At 41.3% G+C, this 22,595-nt stretch overlaps 1 protein-coding gene across 10 annotated transcripts in view; it reads right to left on the reverse strand.

Moving 5' to 3' along the window:
- Positions 1-22,595, reverse strand: part of LOC109897947 (oxysterol-binding protein-related protein 9-like) — a 33,886-nt gene that overhangs the window by 7,158 nt on the left and 4,133 nt on the right. For 2 of the 10 annotated variants that reach the window (XM_020492628.2, XM_031833370.1), the window contains exons 2-14: positions 20,536-20,586; positions 18,620-18,698; positions 12,202-12,278; positions 5,817-5,912; positions 5,645-5,689; positions 4,832-4,861; positions 4,682-4,732; positions 2,423-2,513; positions 1,774-1,878; positions 910-1,069; positions 559-671; positions 202-317; positions 42-127 (exon numbers count right to left, since the gene is read on the reverse strand). In XM_020492628.2, coding sequence (XP_020348217.1) covers positions 42-127; positions 202-317; positions 559-671; positions 910-1,069; positions 1,774-1,878; positions 2,423-2,513; positions 4,682-4,732; positions 4,832-4,861; positions 5,645-5,689; positions 5,817-5,912; positions 12,202-12,278; positions 18,620-18,698; positions 20,536-20,586 — 1,100 coding nt within the window. Of the gene's footprint in view, positions 1-41; positions 128-201; positions 318-558; positions 672-909; positions 1,070-1,773; positions 1,879-2,422; positions 2,514-3,964; positions 4,004-4,681; positions 4,733-4,831; positions 4,862-5,644; positions 5,722-5,816; positions 5,913-8,154; positions 8,408-11,394; positions 12,087-12,201; positions 12,279-12,387; positions 12,565-18,619; positions 18,699-20,535; positions 20,587-21,264; positions 21,353-22,595 lie in introns of those variants that run through there. The other 8 variants (XM_031833369.1, XM_020492627.2, XM_031833372.1 and 5 more) reach the window with 8 other exon arrangements.

Consider the following 22,595-nt stretch of genomic DNA (forward strand, 5'->3'; position numbering starts at 1 on the left):
AATGTTGTTGTTATTTTGGGGGACTGTTTGAAGTGGTGTACCTGACAAACAAATCCGGATGTGCAAAGAAGTCAGCGTACATCTCCAGCAAAGACCTCCTCTCCAAGATAAATGTGGGCAGGACCACCTGAGAGAAAGAAAATAAAACAATCAGCAAGAGAGAGACGACGAGAGACGGACGGACAGACGGAAAGCTTTTACCTTGGTGAGGTCCATGCCCAGCCGCACCTGGGACAGCAGGTGCATGATGACACTCTTGTGCTCCTCCACAGACTCCCCCTGATCCTCCGCCTCGTCATCATGGCTGTCAAATTGATCTGACCAGAGCAGACGGTAGGCAAAGTTTAAAACACCTACAGTCGGCCAAACACCACTGATACAGGACATCCTGATGTCCTCCTTTCTGTTACTAAATAAAACATCCACCAAAATAGAACAGGAACAGAATGTGTGATGTTGTTGTTCCATAAAAATAGCTTCTTGTTTGGGGTAGACACGTGCGTGGACAAGTAGGGCAATGTGAGTGTGTGGATTTGTGTGCGTTCATGTGTGAATCACCTGCATCAGTGGTGCCGTTAGACATGGAGGAGTTGAGGGACTCGTTAGTGTCTGGTCGTTTCAGCACTGTTCCGTCATTGCTGTGAGGCAAGGCAGCAGGAGGCCGAGAAGAACTGACAGAGAAGAGGGTGGAGGGAGAGATGAAAAGAAAGAACTGATTACCTGACAGGAAATATATAAAAGGCCCAGGATATAAACACACCTCCAGCAAAACACAATCAGCTTATATGATAATGAAGTAAAGAGCGAGTATGTGGTGAGGTGGACAACCTCCCTCCCCGTCCTTGGTCCCTGTAAACCCCATTAACTGTGGTATGGATGGTTTATGATAAAGACTGTATACACACTCACTCTAGAAGGTGCTTGGGAGACGTGCTGTTCTGGTAGAACTCGTCAGCGTCGTAGAACTCGTCTTCGCTGCTGGAGTAGGAGAAGTCAGGGACCGAGTGGGAGGGGATGGTCATGTGACTGGGAGAGGCACCGCTACTGCTGGGGTCCGAGGGGCCACTCCCTGAACCAAACAGACAGACAAACAAACAAACAGACAGATGTGGGGGTTGAGTTTATTTACTCTTGCACATAAACAATTATAACTGCATTAAACTCAACAATACAGAGGCTCCATGTCAGGTCTTTCTTGTCAGTGATCATATGGGCACCCTGTCTGCTCACATCGTTCCCACACTCCCATGAGGAGTTTGTTCCTTGCATAATCTCCCCTGCAGTACAATGCGTGTTCCCATGCTTCTTCCTTAGTACACAGCATAGGATTTATTTAGCAGCATCAGCGGGATTGAAAACAGGCAAGACCCTCCAAAATAACCCATTTTAGAAAATATGAGTAAATGAAAAAATGCCATTGAAAATGTCATAATGTCTGTGTACTCCGATGAGTTTCACAAATGTACACATAATCAATGCAGTTTTTTTGTGTGGTGATTGTGACCAGGGAATAAAGTGTACAAAAAAAATTGGTTGGTTAACTCTGATCGCGGTGAAAAAAGTAACATTTCCTATTCTTCTAATGCATTTTACCGCAAAAGGTGAGAAAACAGTTGGGGGGGGGGGGAATGGGTTTACCCTTCACTACAACAGTGACTGTGACATGATAATCAAGTCCCTAAATGCAAGTGTTCGGTACATAACACAATGTTTGTCCGGTACCGCTGCTAGTAGTGTTGATGACCTGACCACTAAAGTGAGGTGACATCTGACCTGTGCTGTTGGGGGTCGGAGTCTGCAGACTGCCCATCACCGTGACAACAGCCCCCACCGGTAAAGTGGAGGGCCGCTGTTCTCCTTTACACATCTGAGAGCCATCTACAGAAAGAAAGACGATGAGAGAAAAAAAGGAGAACGCTCTGGCTTTAGAACAACACTGCTTTATGATGCAACAGATACAATGTCATTACAGACCTGGTGGGAGAAAGCTTTTCAAATCACATAAAAACTGCAAAGCAGTCAGACTAATATAAACCTGTGACTGTGAAAATGAAAATGTCACCAGACTGTGGCAACATGGGGTCAAGATTTGGAATCGGATGTGTCCAATTTTGATTGCTCTACATTGGGAAAAGTTCATGGCCAAGTAGACATGATGAATCAGAGATTCAAGCACACCAGGTGGCACTGTAGACGTGGTTTCAGGAAATAAACATTCATCGGGTACAGAAATCTGAAAGTATTCAATCCAAGGCTATTCTATGTCCATGAAATAACATTTTTGTAAAAAAATAAATTTAAAAAAGCCCCATGTCAGCAATATCAGTTTGTGGACTCAAAAGGAGTATTATAATTCTGATGGATAAATCTTTCTGATAGGACTGTAGATGAGATTGTGTTTCTGGCTCTCTGTATACTGTACCTGTGGGGAGGGTGGTCTGTGTTGGCATGGCTAAATTGACTAAAGAAGCATCCAGAGGCGGAAATATCCCATCCACTGGGTTGATGGTGCTCTGTACAGGACGAGACAAAACGGTGCCAGTCTTAAAACACAAGATACATTTGCAACTCACATCGCTCTAGAACGCAATCTGTAGTAATACTTCATGCAACAACACGGAGCAGACTATCATGAAAAAATTAAATACACACTGCTAATGACTGGAAAGATCAATTACCATTCACTCTGCTTCCGGGAAATATTGGTTAATTAAGTTCTACCTAATCAATATCTACCTACTTATATCACAACACTTACTGTAACCTAATACTATCCAGTATAGTTGCAGCCCTGCAAAATCGGACAAAACACATTCCAGTTAACTACAGAATGTGATGGCATAACGTCCCCTATTGAAATGATCCTGTGAAGTGAAAACCACATGCTCAAGCTACATTTCTCTATGGCCGATATCTCTGTAATGTACACACTATACCAAGTGCACTCCTGCCATAGCTTTATGTCAACAGCAAAAACTAGAGGAGAGGCCAGAATTCATCAGGACCTCCACAATCTCAGAACACAACAGTGTGGTGGGAGCAGCATGCTGAGGGATGACAGACAGGGTGGAGAAGAGAGTGGTCTGACGCTCAGTGTGGGCACCGAGCAGAATGGAAGATGTCACACTACTCTGCTGAGAGAGCCAGGAAAGTGGAAATATGAAACTAGCCAAGAAAAATTAAGGCATGCAGTGAATTAAAGTAAGTCCTCTCTGCCCTTTAGATCTGGGGTCAGAGTGAGATTTGGGAGAGGATTTCTTCTGGAAAGTAAAGGCAGTCACTCCTAATTATAGCCAATTACAGAAATGTTGCCACTCCATCGTGGTGGAACCAAATCAAACCAGTGTGGCCTCGCTAGCTAGAGATTAAATCAACAGCGAAGGATGCCTCTAGTGCAGGTAGAAGAAAGGGGTTAGAGCTATATAGTGCTTAAGCCATGGTTAGAAGAGGGTCTACACGTGTAACGCTAATGGCCAGAGAGACTACTCTCACAAGACGTGCCTGGCGGGCTGATCCTATGGGATTCGGACTTAAAAACATCTATGGGAAGAGAGTAAAGCCAGTAAACAGCCCTTGATGGGTTGACATCTATTAGTCCTTGATGGTTCAATAGGCATGCACAGTAAGGAGAAATCGATGGCGAGTTGGGGGGAGGGTATAAGCGCACTCACACACTCGTAAACACGCATGTCATAAAAGAAGCAGAATGATGTGTCTAAAATGAGGGGTAAAGAGAAAAGTACCCAACTATTATCAGCAACAGAAAAGCTAAGGACATTCAGCTGGAAAAGGGGAGTGGCAAAGGAAAGAGCAATATACCAGATAAAGCCATTTATCAAATGGCATGCATTGTTCCAGATCTGATTTGTCTTCTTTTCTATAGTTCAGAGTGAATTAAGCAGAAAAGAAGAATAGGTTTGGTTGATCTAGATTTTTCTTATGGACAGAGAACGTCAAAACTTACTATCAGTCCGTTTGCGTGTTGCTGTTCGTTACTTTGATCCTTAAAATTTTGAAAAGAAAACGTTACTTAGGATGGCTCAATTGTTTGTATGTAATGGTGATGTGAGCTTGTCAAGAGCTTCTCTTTCAAGAAACCAGTTAAGTAATTTAGAAAGTCAGCATTCTTCATGCCAACATAACACAAGAAAAGCATTATGAGCTCAAGGATGATCGAGTGTGAGAGGATCACCTCTCCAAAATCTCAAAATGGAACCTAATGGAATGTAGGAAACTGCCCACAATAAACTACAACCTAGGCTGTAGTCAAGTGGAAAACTACTGGCATGGCTAAAACAAGCAGTGCACCGTGATGTTCTCACAACAATGACATGACAGTAATGCAATGAGAGCCCCAACACCAGGGGTGGGCAACATACGGCTTGCCGGTTGGTTGCTCATTTGATCTGGCCTGTGGGTTTTAGTGTTTTTTTCATTTGGGTTAAATAAAATAAAAAACACTCCAGGCCACTCGTGAACATCTAAAACTAGTTAGAAAGTATGTTGAAATTATAAAGGATCTATACGTTTTCAAATAACTGCCCTTTTCTTGGCTCGCTCTTAACGAACAAATCAGTTAGAAAATTCAGTCTTCCGCTGAATTTTGAAATCCTGATGTGGCCCTCAAGCCAAAAATATTACCTACCCCTGTGCAACAGTCAAAGAAATGAACCCTTTTTACCTTGGCAATCTGCAGCAATACAATACAGTGCTTGATGGACTCTACCATACTCTGAAATGAAAAACATCACAGACAATAAAACACCGCTCTCAACCTCCAACAGGAGATGATTCTGAAAATAAGGACATTTACAAATGGGGTTTTACTTACACATGTGGTTTCCTTCAAATGTTCAATTTTCTAAACAAAAAAACAAACAAAAAAAGGGGGAGAAACACATTTACAAATGGCTGTTTCACCACCTGACGAGACTTGGAAATCATGACTGAAAGTAAGGTAAATCATGGATTGAGAAAGATCGGCAAAGTGAAACCAACACGGAAACCAGCTTTGTTCAAACTCTTCCACAACCATGGAATTAGACTGGACGAGCAATGATGACATTCTATCTATAGCTGTGTTCTATATTAATCACTACATAATAGGTCATTGTCCTCACCATATTACATAAGCTACAGAGTTTAAATGTTACAAACTGACCAAAAACAAAACTCAGGATCTCAATAAGGAAGTGAATCACAGCTAAGGCATTTACAACCTGTTTGCTCACCATTTATTAACTCATTACTCCCACATTTGTAAATGTTAGAAAACGAGTTATTCACATGTATTTTATATACATTTTCTTAAACATGCTCAGTTGTGTGCTTATTCTTTTACCAGGTACTGCATAAATGGCATGCCCATCTTCTTGTGAGAAATTACACTGGTCACTCAAAACATTTAGAAAGTATAAATAGCACACAATTTAGATTAGGGACTGAAAAAAGATTGCACGAATGATTAGTAAATGGTTGATTAATGTGGGAGTAATGCTTCATCAATGGTGAACACAATTTATACATTCCTTATAAATGGTTTATTACAGACCCTTAAAATAAAGTGTTATAAAATATTATCTTTGTGTCATTAATTATCAGGCATCGTTCTGTTGACAAGAGATGAAACAGAGACGTCACTCACTCTGCACGACTCTTCATTGCCATCTTTGATTTTCTCATCGAAGAGCTGGAAGAGAGTGGAGATGCAATCAATCTGAGCTGAAGAGGATACATGCAAATCAGGAGCCGAATTGAAAAAACATTCATAGATCACAAGGTTTTATTAGAGTCACCCAAATGTGGAGAAGCCTCACCTTTAACTGATCAATTAGAATTTGTAGGTATGCGTCAGCCTCTGCAAGTTTCTTATCGAAGTCTTGGACACTTGGAACAAATCCGGTCTCTGCCTCCTAAAATAGAAATAAAAAACAGCATAACATTCTTAGTCTAACTTTATGACAGTTTGCTCCCATCTGGTAACCTATTTTGGACTAAGAATTTTACTCTGCCATTGCGTATACTTTGAAAGCTTGTAGGCGGATGAAAAAAAAAAGTATTTAAATTTCCAAGTGGGGCTTTGAAAAAGCAGGTTGTAGCAGCACAAAAACAGCAACAGTTTGGGAGAAGCTTCCAGCATTGTACTGTAAGTGGAGTGATAGGAATAGTTCAACTAATTGCATCAAGAAACCCATGGCAAATGGAATTAAGTTGTAAATGTATCTACATGACTCAGAGTATGTGTTTGAGTATGTGCAGGAGGAGGTTGGGGAGTCTGGCCGAGTGTCAATCACCTTCCAAGCCCTTAGGTTCCCATCATTAACCACAGACTGACAGAGATCATTTCCTTGCATAATATCCATTCGGTGGTAGTAATTATTTGCTGAACAGGTGACCAGATGCCCGACTGACCAGATGCCCGACTGACCTGCCCTACCAAGCAAAAAGGCACTAACTGATCATTGTGTGGAATTGAGAAAAATTACTTATATATATATATATATATATATATATATATATATATTTAACTAGGCAAGTCAGTTAAGAACATATTCTTATTTACAATGACGGGCTACCGGGGAACAGTGGGTTAGACTTCAGGAAGTGTACAACACATACCTCTGCAACATCTATCAGAGGTCAGAATATAGAGATTGTAGAGAAATACAAATACCTGGGTGTCCTCTTGGACAATAAGCTTCAGTGGAGTAAATGTTACAGACCAGATCTACAAAAAGTCAACAGAGACTGTACTTTCTCAAAAAGCTGGGATCTTTTAATGTAGACTGTACTATACTGACTCTGTTTTTACAAATCCTTCATTGATATTATTAACTTTTTGTATTGTTTGTTGGTTTGGCAATGCCACTGTCAGCCAGAGAAATATGCTGAGAAGGATCACCACAGCAAGCAAGGTACTTGGAGTCAAACAGACAGGCCTGGATGAGATCTTTAAGGTCAGGGCACTCCACAAGGCTCACAAAATCATTTTAGACCCAAGCTACCCGGACTTTAAAATACTCCCCTCTGGGCGCAGGTATAGGACACCCCTCAGCAGGAAAAACAGAACTAGACAATCATTTGTGCCAGGTGTGATATCCCTCCTAAATAGCTCGGGCTAATGTTCCTATCGACTCAGTAAGGCCAGCAGGCTTGTCTTTATTATTTTAATTTGATTATTTTAAATGTTTTATTGGTATGTAACTGTTATGAAAGTTGTATTGTGAATTTTGTTTTGTATTTAAATGTCAATTTAAATGTGTACATGACACTGCAACAAAATGTCCCCATGGGGACAATAAAGTCAGTAAGTAAGTAACTGCCTTGTTCAGGGGCAGAAGGACAGATTTTTACCTTGTCAGCTTACTGGCCCAACGCTCTAACCACTAGGCTACCTGCTTCCCCTTATTTACCTTGGTTTCATAGTAACTTTATGCAGTTACTTTTAACATGACAACCATTTTTTCTGGAACACAACAAGGCCAAAATACAGAAATGAAATGCGTAGCAACTTCCTCAAAAAGACCTAGAAACTAATTCTCAACCACAGCATTTTGACCTTTCAATATTACAATTTAAACATATTACAATTAAAACATATTACAATTAAAACATATTACAATTAAAACATATCCATCACCATATCCAACCCCCCCCCCCCCCCCCCCCCCCAAGTGATCAAAAACCATTCCAGCCCATATTTCACAGGGAACTTTACCATACAGTATTTATATATCAAACACTTGAGTGGGTCCGTTGTACTTTAGGTTCGATAAAATACTATCAATGACCTCAATCACAAGGGACAAAGCCTTTGGCACTACAAACAAACCAGGCAAAAAGAGAATCCCTCTTGCTCGTTATTTCTGTTATGTCTACACAAGTTCATATTACAATGATGGAGGGGATCTTTCTGCTTGACAAGAGCATCTTATAAACCCAGAGGACAGTCATGTAGGCTAGAGACTGCAGCTTTGCCATGTTCACTAAATCTGTGGCTTCCTCTAACCAGACAATACCTGCCCACACCCACCAGACACTGGAAACCCACCCGACACTGGAAACCCACCCATTTTGCTTTCCACACAGCATGCCCCAGTTAAGGACTGCATCATCGCACAGCCACCAACCGTTTCCCCCCAATGTGGTACTCACAGGACGCTGAGCTGTGAGGGACATGCCTCGTCAGACTGCACAGGCCAAAGCTGACCCCAAAGCCCCTCTCTCCTACGCTACTCAAACACACGGCTGTTGTTGTGCGCTCCACACTTCCTGACTGTCAGCAGAAACCACACCAAACCTGTCTGGTATGTTCTACATCAGCTGAGCAGCAGCATACACAGGAAAAGTTCATCCAGGATCCTTCTCTCTCTTACAGGAAGTACAGACGTTCTTACAAAAAAAAAGAAAGGCAGCACAAGCCTATGTGACAAGCAACAACAGCTGCCCTGGTTGGATAAAGCTGAAGGCAGATGTCTGGCTGAGAGTAAGCAGGGCTCTGATTGGTTCCAGGTCAAATGATGTCACTATGACTGCATGCTTCCACAGTGTCTGCAAGCAGGCAGATACACCCAGTCAGTCAGCAACGTTTTTTGTATTACGAGAGGAGTGGGTTAGAAAAGGAAAGCGGAACAGAACATAAATAAACAACTTGAGGGTAGAATGAAGGGAGGTGAGAGAAAGTATATTTATGAGCCAATCAAAAAGCACAGACTAAATTAATAGCTGGAAATTGGCAGTTCATAGAGCGACTAATACACAGCACTCTTTATGGCTTGCCCATCACCAACCAACAGCTCAACTACGCTCCTGGTGCACCTAACCACACAGGGACAGACATGCTTTTGGGCTGGGAGATAATGGCCTAAAAATCCTCTCTCAATTTTTTCAATGTTTTCTCCAAATAAGCTTTGTTGTACAATTAAAGGTCAAATACACTGCATTTAAAACAGTCAGCAATAATCTAATACATTCAGGGTGGCCTATGAAAATGCCTTCTTGTTACAAATTTAATCAGAACTATGCATAATGCACATTCACTAATAATGACAAACTTCTTGTAGCAGGTATTATAGAAAATGAATACAGATCTCATAAACAATCTCTCACGCACCGGCCTATGTGCTAGTGAGTAGCCAGCTAATCTTTATATTTCAAATTTAGCCAACTTGGATCTATTTGCTAGCTAACAAGGTAGAACAGATGAACACACCCTTCTGCCCATCTCCAACTGTTTGAACAGCATGCTAGCCTGTCCACTTTGTTCAGATGATGAAATCATGTGATCTACCTTATTTCTCAGAATGAGAACGAGTTGCCTATTCCTTACATAGTGTTTTATGCTTATTGTACATTTATAAAACAGACTAGACAGACAGTATAAGTCTTTGGCTAAAATGATGCTAGCGGTACAACGTAACGCAATACCGCACACCACAAACTGAGCATTAATTTTCCAGAATCAATGAGTAGTTACATGCACACAATAATATGATTACTGTGAATAGATTAAAATAATAGTTTGATTTCAACGGTTACATGCTTTGCAAGAAGACCGATTTCCTTAATAATCCTGTTACATGGAGACATCTGAAATCTGGTTACCTGATGGGACTGATAAATGCAGAAAATCTAAATAAAAGTTATACCACAGCGACCATGTTATTTTTGTGAAACCTATTTGATTAAAAGTTTGGACATACAGTTTATATGTTTATAAGTTTATATGCAAATGTTTACATGCCCTAATAACTCAAAAGATTGTTGAGAAAACCAGGTGTTTTAATCGGCATTTGCTTAATTTGATGATGACCTTGGGCTGATTAAGATAATCAGAATAACTCTGCCTACTGCCATAATCAGTTTAACATCGAATTATTAGTGTACATGTAAACGTACTCAATGTTCCTTGATATCTCTGTTTTAGTAGTCTGCTCTGTGCGCTATTTGAGGAGTTGAGACAAGGTTAACTTCTTCTATTACATGTAAAATAATGTCTCAATGTGTTTTGGTGTCCATGACTGATTCTGTTGGACCAAACGTCATATGCAAAAATACAGAGTTAAAACGGCTTGTCAGAGAGGAAGATGTGACCTCTCATCTTTGTTGTTGTGAGTGGCAGGTGCCTGGTGTGTGTGTGTAAATGGGAAGGTGCACAGTGGCAGTGCACACAGCACAGAAGGAGCGAAGGAGACGAGATCAAAAAGAGAGCGCACTAATTCCTTCTATTCTCAGATGACTCCTTAACCCGCTCTCTGATGAGGACCAGAATAGAGGTCGACCGATTATGATTTTTGAACGCCAATACCGATACAGATTATTGGAGGACCAAAAAAGCCGATACCGATTAATCGGGCAAATTTTTTACATTTATTTGTAATAATGACAATTACAACAATACAAAATGAACACTTATTTTAACTTAATATTATACATCAATAAAATCTATTTAGCCTCAAATAAATAATGAAACATGTTCAATTTGGTTTAAATAATGCAAAAACAAAGTGTTGGAGAAGAAAGTAAAAGTGCAATATGTGCCATGTAAGAAAGCTAACGTTTCAGTTTCTTGCTCAGAACATGAGAACATAAACTTTAAACATGAGTCTTCAATATTCTCAGGTAAGAAGTTTTAGGTTGTAGTTATTATAGGAATTATAGGACTAATATGACTAATTGTACATTTATAAAACAGACTAGACAGCCAGTCTTTGGCTAAAATGCTGCTAGCGGTACAATGTAACGCAATACCGCACACCACAAACGGAGCATTAATTTTCCAGAATCAACACAATAATATGATTACTGAATAGATGAATAGATTAAAATAATAGTTTGATAGAGGGTCTATGTATTTGGATGTTCTTTTTTATTTACATTTTTAAATTACATTTTTACCCCTTTTTCTCCCCAATTTCGTGGTATCCAATTGTTAGTAGCTACTATCTTGTCTCATCGCTACAACTCCCGTACGGCTCGAGAGACGAAGGTTGAAAGTCATGCAGAGAAAGGGAAACAACTACTAGAAGGCTCAGAGCGAGTGACTTTTGAAACACTATTAGTGCGCGCTAAGTAGCTAGCCATTTCACATCGGTTACACCAGCCTAATCTTGGGAGTTGATAGGCTTGAAGTCATAAACAGCGCAATGCTTGACGCACAATGAAGAGCTGCTGGCAAACAGCACTTTCGTGTGAATGTGAATGAATGTTAACGCGCCTGCTTCTGCCTACCACCGCTCAGTCAGATACTTAGATACTTGTATGCTCAGTCAGATTTTATGCAACGTAGGACACGCTAGATAATATCTAGTAATATAATCAACCATGTGTAGTTAACTAGGTGATTATGATTGATTGTTTTTTATAAGATAAGTTTAATGCTAGCTAGCAACTTACCTTGGCTTACTGCATTCGCGTAACAGGCAGTCTCTTTGTGGAGGGCAACGAGAGAGGCAGGTCGTTATTGCAAGATTGAAGGTTGCAAGATTGAAGGTTGCAAGATTGAACCCCCGAGCTGACAAGGTGAAAATCTGTCGTTCTGCCCCTGAACAAGGCAGTTAACCCACCATTCCTAGGCAGTCATTGAAAATAATAATGTGTTCTTAACTGACTTGCCTAGTTATATACCTTTATTTAATCTTTATTTAAAAATGGCAAATCGGCGCCCCAAAATACCGATTTCTGATTGTTATGAAAACTTGAAATCGGCCCTAATTAAAATCGGCCATTCCGATTAATCGGTCGACCTCTAGACCAGAATGCCTGAGCCTGTCAGCAGTATCCCAGTGCTACTAGCTTGTATGAGGCTGACAGAGACATTATATTCATTCTGTATACCAACTTACTGCATCCAAAAGACCTCCACAAATACGCTTCAAAAGGTTAAACATGAACTGCTATTGCCTAATGTTCTCAACAGTTCCTCAATCATTTCCTGTGGTCTTAAGTAATCAAAAAAGCAGATTTAAGAAATACTACATTATGGTCTTTCTTTGAAGGTTAAAACACACGCGCACACACACACACACACACACACTGAATAAAAATGAAAAACTATGCACAACAACAGCCAAAGTTATTCCCATGTAAATATGTTGAGCAAAATCTCTTTCCTCTCAAGCTGAACTTAGGGGCAAGGCACTAGTACAGCCAGTATCACTAGTGTGAAGCTAGTCTGAACAGATCAGTGAGTGAGTGACTTACCCGCAGTTGAAGGGTGTGGCGGAGAATAGTCCCCTCTAAGGCATGGATCCACTTCTCCCGTTCGTCTGCATCTCGAGCTGAGAGGGAAAGCGCACAAAACACACCAGATCAGCCATAGTACAGATGGCAATTATTACAACAGCAACGGAGTGCATAACCTAGTAGCTACAACAAGGACTAGAGCACCTCATCTGCGCTCATCTTGCCCAACTAGTTAGCTATGTGCTCATTGTGCTGTGCCATGCAGTTGCTGGGGGGGGGGGGTTCTTGCAACCCTTCTGGTGCGTCGCTGGGCAGGAGAGTAGGAAGGCAGGTCTCCCGACGAGACACACAGCCTGTTGCCAGGCACGGCTGCACCCTCATAACAAATAAACAGAGCAAATAAAGCCTCTAATATTTACACTTACGAGCCCAGAGTCCATGGAACCTCTATACTCAGTATTTTTGCATTTTTACCACATTCTTGCCTGCATATGCCTTGCTGGTGACGAGTGGTAGTAGTGGTGTGCAGATGTGGTTGGGCGTCAATTTTAATAAACCATTGAATATACACCATCAAAATAAATCCATTATTAATTTGTTTAGGCAGGTCCTAATAAACATAAGACTAATTAAACGTAACTTCAAAAACAATTGAATGGCATATTGAGTTTATTTATGTTACGTCCAAATTAATGAAATCAATAGTTCATTATTTTGTTCATTAAAACCGACAAGACACACCTACCCCGATTACAGTGATATTTTGAAACATAGCCCAAGCCCATCCACGTTTAATCTCTTTTTGACCCTCTCTCCACTTCGTTAGGGAGCAGGCATTAGATTGAGTGGACTTTCATAATAATACTGATCCTATTTGAAATACAGGTCTGGTGCTCATATTTCACAACCTCTGGACTTTTGGAGTAGGCTATACGCGATGGGGCAACATAATAGTCCTACACTTCATTTAGGCTACATTATTGCATGGTTAACGTTTCTGATCGGTGATAGATGAGTAAATGACGATTAGCTATGCCACCTCACCTTATTTGCCCAGCCAGAAACCAATTACCCAAATAGCCTACACAGACAGAGATTCAGTGAAACAAAATCACATTGATTGATTGATTATCAGACAAGTCAGTGAAGTCACAGGCTTCTGGTCAGAAGTAGGCCTGGGCTACTAAGCAACTGCGAGTGAAGAGCAAAAGTAATCCACTTGTTAAAACTAGTTTGGGGGCGGCAGGTAGCCTAGTGGTTAAAGCATTGTGCCAGTAACCGAAAGGTTGTTAGATGAAATCCTCGCACTGACATCTATCGTTCTGCCCCTGAACAAGGCAGTTAACCCACTGTTCCCTGGTAGGCTGTCATTGTAAATAAGAATTTGTTCTTAACTGACTTGCCTAGTTAAATCTAGTTTTAAAAAAAATATATATATTTAACAAGTGGATTATTTTGCTCTTCAAAAAAACCTAGCCAGTTGGAGTCTGTGTGTGTACTTTCCTTCGTACCACAGCACGGTAAAGCAACACACCAGTTGAAAATATTGAAAGCATGCGGTACACACCTCAGCCTTGCGCGGCATCCAGAAGTCATGCAATGCACCAATTGTATTGACTTCCCCCAGAACGCAAAAAGTTTGATGCAGCTGGACATGAGGCATAAGAGTGCGGGCCAATGCTGCCTCACATGCTGACCAGACCGCACACGCAAGTTGATTTTGTCCCCCCACACCAGACGAGATCAGGACACACAGGTTGAAATATCAAAACAAACTCTGAACCAACTGTATTTATTTGGGGACAGGTCGAAAAACATGAAACATTTATAGCAATTTAGATAGCTAGCTTGCTGTTGCTAGCTAATTTGTTCTGGGATATAAACATTGGGTTGTTATTTGACCTGAAATGCACAAGGTCCTCTACTCCTCCAATTAATCCACAGATAAAACGGTAAACCGAATTTGTTTCTCGTCATCTCTCTTCCTTCAGGCTTCTTTTTCTTCTTTGGACTTTATATGGCGGTTGGCAACCAACTTCACGGGGCATTAGTACAACTGACTGGAGTGTGGACATCAGTTCATTTTTCAAATCACCCATGTAGGTATATGTTCCTAAAAACCAATAAGAAGATTTGAGAGGCAGAACTTGCAGCACGTTGAGCGTCACAAATAGAAATAAGTTATATTTTAGCGCCCAGCTATGCAGACACCCGCGAGCAGTGTGGGTGCAATGATTGAACAACATGTATACACTACGGTTCAAAAGTTTGGGGTCACTTAGAAATGTACTTGTTTTTTTGAAAGAAAAGCACATGTTTTTGTCCATTAAAATAACATCAAATTGATTAGAAAGAGAGTTGTTAATATTATAAATGACCATTGTAGCTAGAAACAGCAGATTTTTTATGGAATATCTACATAGGCGTTCCAATGGCATGTTGTGTTAGCTAATCCAGGTTTCTCATTTTAAAAAGACTAATTGATCATTAGAAAACCCGTTTGCAATTATGTTAGCACAGATGAAAACGGTTGTTCTGATTAAAAGAAGCAATAAAACTGGCCTTCTTTAGACTAGTTGAGGCTACTAATGTTTTCATTACTTTTTCTGAGTCATCCTATTATTCTGATTGATGGCTGTGGGAATTGAACAGGAGTTTGAGGGAGACGTTATGGGTCAATCCATCTAAATATGCCTATCGAGTTAAAGTTAAACAGTACAAAATCTGAAAGGGAACATTGACACATTTTCATAAATGTTTGCTGCATTTTATAAACAAAGAAACGTTATCAACATAAACATTTGAGAATTGTTTGTTTTCTGATCGCAATTAAGCAAACAGCATTGCGAAAACATGGAATACAATAATTTTTTTTAAAGGACAAAAACAACAATCATAATGGGCAATTTCATCACAGGTGACTGGTGGCCTGGGGAAGTTTAATAAAGATGTAAAATACAGTGTACCCAGATGATTGATGGATAGGAGCTCAGGATGAAAGCCCAAAGCTTTTAAAGACATTAGAAGCAGCCAGGGCTCATGCCAGGCCCTCACCCCGTTGCCTCAACACCCTCTCACCTCAATGTCTTTGCTAATTTAATTGAGGCGCACTTTGCTTTACAAAACCTTTCTATAGATGCATGTCTACCCCATAATAGCTATAGGGTCAATCTGCCGTGAGAATGGCGCAAAACAAACATCCTGTATTGTAAGAAAAATTGTGTGAAATACTGTATGTTGGTGTCACATCAGTGTCCAACAAAAAAAAAGAAGAGAGAAAACAAAGATGCTTGCTTGATTATTAGATTGAAAGAGCACTACTTTCTACCTGGTTGCATGGCATGTAAAGAGCTAATGAAGAATCTCCCTTCTACCTAAAGCCCTTTGTGTGACAGTGAGGGTGCACTGTTTGGTCAGTTCTACACCTATCTGTGACTTGCAAGCAAACACTGTACCATCCCTGTGTGACATTTACTGTGCATGACAAACATGGCCACTCCTAGCCAGCAGAGGGAATGCGAAGTCTGTCATAACACCAACCAACATTACTGGGGTCAGTCTTGAGCATGATATAGGCTACAGACATTGCTGATGAAGTGATAACAACAGAAAATTAACAACAGTAGAAGATATTAAACACTTACAGAACTTGGGAGACCAATAAAACAAATGGTTCTGTACAGCACGTCTAGTGGTTCCAAATTTCTTAATTTATATAATATGAACTCTTGGTGTGACTGTTTTACATGCATAACAGTGGTGGCTTGAAGCCTAGGCAAGTCATACACTTGTGCAGTCCCCCAGAGTTCAACACAGAGCCCAAACAGGCCATGACAGGGCACGCACTCACAACCCAATTAGGACCTAATGCTTCCCCTCTCCCCCAGAAGGTAGGTGGCTCCTCTGGATGAAAGCAAAGTGTATTATTATTAACTCCTGGGCCATTAGTGCACAAAGAGGGCATTCTCCAGAGCACGGCTTATTACTGACAGCCAGGCCCAGAGAGATAAAGAGGCGGGGGGCGGTGGAGAGACCGTAGAGTCTTCAGCAAGGTGACAGCAGTCTGACAGACACACTGCTAGTGCCTAACAAGCAGATGATTCCATTTCCTCTCTGGTTACGCATTATCACATTCCTAAGACACACCAATCAAAACTGCTCTGCTGCCTTCCTCCAAAGGATGTGAATCATATATTGTTCACCTCTTTTTCTGCCTCCCCTATTTGGCTGAATGAATGGAATGTAGATGGTATGATGCACAGCAGTTTTTGGTAAACACCATAAAGTAGTATGATGATTGAGAGAGAGGGGTTTGGAGTAAATCTCTGTGTGTGCTAATGACGGCATGTTCTTTTTAGGGAGAAAACAGAGTAAATGTTATTTCCTAGCTACAGACTATGCTGAAGCAGACTGTTCTGTGCGGTCACTGTGCTGAGGTAGGAGCCCCTTGCAGAACAGGTAAGATGACAAGGCATCACAGCTCCATTCTAGTCACAGACCCTTTCTAACACACATTTACCGGAGTCATCCCCCCAGGTCACATACAGGTCAGCTAAGTACACAGTGCTATAATCCATATACTGTGCAGAACCACTAGACCTCCTCTCTACAACAGGCAACCTGCTCGTCATGGGCTTGGCCATTGCATTCAGCAGTTTCCCAGGCTAAACATTTTTGTCTGTATGGGGGCCGGGTAAAGAGCTCTTTAGCACACGGGGGTTGTGCTGTGTAAAGTGGGAGTTGAAAGGATCTGATGCTCCGCCAGAAAAAGAGCCTGATGAATTATGGATGATCCTCGAAATAGAAATACAGAGCCTCTCTCTCTGCAGCCGTCATCTGTGGCCTCCCCATACCTCACCCATGCTCCGCTCCAGTCCTCTTCCTCTTCTGACACAGCCCGCCTGCCTGCCGCAGCACCACACCAGGACAAACGTGTGTAACATCAGCTGGATCCCGAGTAACGCATCTCCAACAGGAAACATCTGGAGGAGTAGCGCATATATCCTTTGTGTCCTTTTCAAGTGGAAATGAGTATGTCCTTGTGATAGAAAATAATTCCCATAGGCTTAGGTTGTGAAATGGCCGTGAAGTTCCCATCTTTTCCACGTAATCGTAGAATAGCTTTTCAACTTGGAGGCATCATCTGGAGGAGCATCCTTATTTCACTCCCCAGAGCTAGGAATCCAAAAGTCTTTCAAGGATGCATTTTTTAAAGGGTGAACTCAGATGACATTTGGAGATACGCATAATAGTAGACCAAAAGACAAAATGAAAACTGGCTTAGTTATGACCATAGAAATAGGAATTAGAACTCAAACAACTTGACATATGAATTTCAAATTGAATCAGAAATAACAATATCATAGAATTATGACCTCAGCCGACAGTCTTAATAAACAGGTGAACTGACAAAGCACCTCTAAGAAACAATCTTCCATAATACTGTTTCTTTAAACCATCAAGCCTTTTAAACACATTTTCTAAAAGTTCATGAAACGTCTTCCACGTTAAACAACCACTATAGAAAACACAGTATATCAAACGGTAAGCTACAAAACCACCAACACAAATACGTAGGAAACGGCTACTACCGCTGCTTCACTGAATCATGCCCTTCGACCTGCTAACCGAGGCCAGCATGCATACATCTCCTTACCCTTCCTTTTGTAGAACCACAGCATACAGTTTCGGAACATAGCAATGGGAGATGGCATGGAGGAGGTGGAGGTGGGCCCACCATGGATAACGTGCTGGTGGCGGTAGTGGTGGCTGTGGGTGGGTGGAGGGGGGGCGTGAGGATGGGGTTGTGACAAGGTGGAGGAGGTTAGAGACCTGGAGGAGAGAGGTCCGCTTGGTGGACGGACGGTGTAGCTGCTGTCCGGGGAAAAGGGGTGGGGTGAGGGGTGTCTGGGAGAGGGGCCAGTCCTGTCTCTGTGAAGTGGCGGTGTTCAGGGTGGGGAGCGGCAGTGCAGATCACTCGGCTTTTAGCTCAGCAGTATTCGTTTTATTCCCAGAGGTGGTAGAAAATGCAAGTAATCTTCCTAAAAAAAAGAGCCTCCTTCGCTTCTTTCCATTACAGAGGAATCTTGGTGTGGAATAAATCTTGCTTTAGCCCCTACCCATTTCACTTCTACTTTGCAAAGCTGCCAGATGCTGCTGATGAAAGAGGAAGGTTCCACAGAGACGACGAGCCACTCAAATGCCTAGATGTGCATGTCTGCTTGTGTTGACGCACCGATATAATAATCCTCCTTTTAAAAAAGGACGGAAAGAGCGTATGAGAGAGAGGGAGAGAAAAAAGCTACAAAGAGAGCCTACACGCGAGCAGATGGCCGTATGCAGCATTGACAGATTTACTACAAACAACATGGGAGTCAGCAGAGTGGGAGGTGAGGGAGAGGGGAGGAGAAAAAAAACAAACAAATAAGAGACTCACCTTGAAAATGGAAAGTCTTCTGGTCCACAGTGATGGTGAATGTGCTGTCGTCCTCGTCATCGATTCCTATTACAGCTCCCTGGGAAACCAAAAAGGAAGAGGAAGCAGTGAGACGTCACCATCCCCCTCTCCTGCTCACTATCAAAAACCCACCGAGGCATGGGAGAATGAGGGAAAGAGGAGGGGGTGCCTGGGTGGAGGGAGAGATGCAGGAACAGGTATCGAACAGACAGACATTGGGGACCAGCTGCATGGAAGGAAAGAACATTTCTGCAGAACTGTTTGTGGCATGGCACCTAGCAACAGTATATCTCAAACCTGCTTGCTTGTCAAAACCAACCTTGGGGGAAAAAAAGGCATATGCTTATCTTTTCATTAAGTAAAACATTTCTGATATAATTACCCATAAAGATACATTAAGACTTTCCATGTACCGAGGGTGAGGTATAGGCGTCCATTATCACAGAGAACCACTACAGTATATGATGACTCATTAAAAGACAATGCCCTAGCAGCTGGCTTCACACAGAGAGACAAAGGCACTGGTACAAAATGAGGAACGCGCGTTCAACTAGCCATGAGTGTAATTAGGCTAGAAATAATGTAACCTAGGTGTTTATACATGTGGTGTGTGTTTAGCCCTTGTGTGTTTCTGAGGACAAGAAGAAAATTCCATCACGTCATAAGTAAATCCACTGTACTGTCCCAACTGTCTAAAGCTTGTACTAGGAGGAAATATACTCAACTAGGCTAGTAATCAATCAATGTATAGCACAATTCCATATTCAACCAGGCTATGCCTGCAGTCAATCATTTTATGCTTGACACTTTTTAATAGTAGAGATTGGCTAAACGCCCAAACATTACAACACACAAAACTCTACGTAAAGTCAGACTTTGTACACATATATGAATCTAGGAAAATGCTGCTCAGAGTAAGATATGTTCGCTTTACCTGACAACACTAACATGCGAATGCTCATATACATTCAAAATCAGCACAAAACAGATGAAAGTCATGAGAAATATTGTTTTCACAATTCCATTATTGATCATCTGACCAACCAACAAGAAAGAGGGGTATCAATTTCACAAGCTTGAGAATCTATCCAACTGTTGTTTTCTCAAAGCTGTGGATTGCAGCAGAGTGTGTGATGTCTATGAAAGGTATTTTTGCATAAATGTGAACATTGTCTCTTGGCAAAAATAAACAAATTCTGACAGTGAGTTGTCCTTCACAAATTATTGCCAAAACTTAAGTTCAAAAAACAAAACAAAGCCAACTACGCACATGACGATACTCACACGTTGTACTCTTACCCAAAAAAATGGGCTATTCAAAACGTATGCGTTTTTCAATTGTGGGTACTGAATTAAAGATGGTATGTTTGACCAATTCTCACCTCTACTCATAAAAGTATTAGAATAAAGAATTCAAATCCTACTTCATCTAGTCTTGATAAAAAAAATATATCAAACAGGTTGTTTCCCCCAAGACATTCCAATATATAAAACTATTTGTTTAAAAAGTAAAACCTCTGTTTGAGCTGATGTTCAAAGTAGATCTCTGAATGCTATGCTACTAAATTATGTATAGTTAGTTCCTTGAGGATAGAAAAAACAAAGGGCAAGTCAATGGGCCAGCTAGGATCCATTTTAGGAAACAAAAAATCATATTTTGTTCGTGTCTATTGCAGGTATAAGTAATAAATCAAATGCTGCCATCTAGTGGCAATATTTTCACAAACTTCTGGAAAGTGCTGATATTAAAATAGCCTTGTATTGTATAGCCAAAGAACTACAACAGAACAGTATTAGGCTAGATAGGAAAATATATACTTGTTCAGCAGGTGCAAATTGTCCCTCTTAGCACATAGACTAATGAGCATGATCAACAACCCAAACCAGTTCCTTACCCGGAGACGCACACATCCTCTTCTAGAGCCACGCATCATCTTGTCCTTGGACTGAAAATGAACAAGAACAAAATAGGTTTCAATCACACACACACACACACACACACCCCCGCAAACTCCGTTCACACACATTTCCACTCTAAGTTTACTCATTATCAAGTTCACCAGTGAAAAGTTCCTGGAACATCATACATTCAGATAGCAAGCTAAGATTCTCTGGTAAAAATCCCTGCAAGACAGAGTTGTGAGTGCTCTAGTATAGCATCTCATCTGCAAGTATGACACAGCCGCAGTTTGAGACTGGTCCCAGATCTGTTTGTGCTCTTGCCAAGTCCGTTGTCAAGCCAAATGTTTGGTATAACAATGATTGATGAGTTGACATGATAGCACAAAGACTGGCACTCCGGCTATAAATTACATACACTGTAACCAAAAGTGCCCCTTTTTTTACAACTTTTTTTACAACTGTTGTTCAGTGTAGGGTCACACTGAATTTGTTTAGTACCAGCAGATACAGCTAACTCCCAAAATAAAGAAAACACTTCATTATAAAGGATCAAATATATTGAAAGAAGGTGCTTCCACACAATTGTGGTTCCTGAGTTAATTAAAACATCCCATCATGCTTAGGGTCATGTACACTGAACAAAAATATAAATACAACATGTAAAGTGTGGTCCCATGTTTCATGAGCTAAAATAAAAGATCCCAGAAATGTTCTATACGCACAGAAAACGTATTTCTCTCAAATTCTGTGCGCACACACGTGTTAACATCCCTATAAGTGTGCATTTCTCCTTTGCCAAGACAATCCATCCACCTGACAGGTGTGGCATATCAAGAAGCTGTTTAAGCAGCACGATCATTACACAGGTGCACCTTGTGCTGGGGACAATAAAATGCCACTAAAATGTGCAGTTGTCACACAACACTGCCACAGATGTCAAGTTGAGGGAGTGTGCAATTGGCATGCTGACTGCAGGAATGTCCACCAGAGCCGTTGCCAGAGAATTGAACGTTACTTTCCCTACCATAAGCCGACTCCAACGTCATTTTAGAGATCTTGGAAATACGTCCAACCGGCCTCACCACCGTTATGTGGGCGAGCAGTTTGCCGATGTCAATGTTGCAAACAGAGTGCCCCGTGGTGTCAGTGGGGTTATGGTATGGGCAGGCATAAACTATGGACAACAAACACAATTGCATTTTATAGATTTTACTGTAACTCAGGAAAGTCTTTGAAATTGTTGCATGTTGCGTTTACATTTCTTCAGTTCATAATAATGGCCAGTTGCCCATTATTTAGTCAACCATGGCTAGAAGAAATTTCGGTGACTTTGAAAGAGGGGTCTCAAAGGAGCACATGGGGTTTATAGGGTGTGTGTGTATGCCCCTCAGTCACCAGATCTCAACCCAATTAAACACTTATGGGAGATTCTGGAGCGGCGCCTGAGACAACGTTTTCCACCACCATCAACAAAAATCGAAATCAAATTGTATGTTCCATGCTTCATAAACAACAGGTGTAGCCTAACAGTGAAACTGTTAACTGACTTGCCTAGTTAAATAAAGGTAAAATAAAAAAAATAAAGATAACTTGGCTATATACATTGGGTACCAGCAGCGTATGTGATCAGTCAAAAGAGTTAGAGCAAAAAGGGTCAATGCAGGTAGTTAAATAGTTAACCAAAAGCTTCCCGGTATAACTATTTAGCAGTCTTATGGGTTGGAGGTAGAAGCTGTTCAGAGTCCTGTTGGTTCCAGTCTTGGTGCGTCGGTACCGCTTGCCGTGCGGTAGTAGAGGGAAGAGTCTATTACCAAATTATGGAATTATCGTGGAAGAATGGTGTCGCATCCCTCCAATAGTTTCAGGCATTTGTAGAATCTAAACCAAGGCGCATTGAAGCTGTTCTGGTGGCATGTTGTGGCCCAGTCACATCAGAAGCTAGCAGATTCATTATTTACCAACAACGGCTGCAAATTCAGATAAAACGACAAACCTTTGTTAGCCCGTTTCTCACACTGGCTTTTGCCACAGAGGGCGCAGGCTTGGCCCGGCA

The sequence above is a fragment of the Oncorhynchus kisutch genome, linkage group LG10 (genome assembly GCF_002021735.2).
Source record: "Oncorhynchus kisutch isolate 150728-3 linkage group LG10, Okis_V2, whole genome shotgun sequence".
In the NCBI taxonomy this organism is placed as follows: Eukaryota; Metazoa; Chordata; class Actinopteri; order Salmoniformes; family Salmonidae; genus Oncorhynchus; species Oncorhynchus kisutch.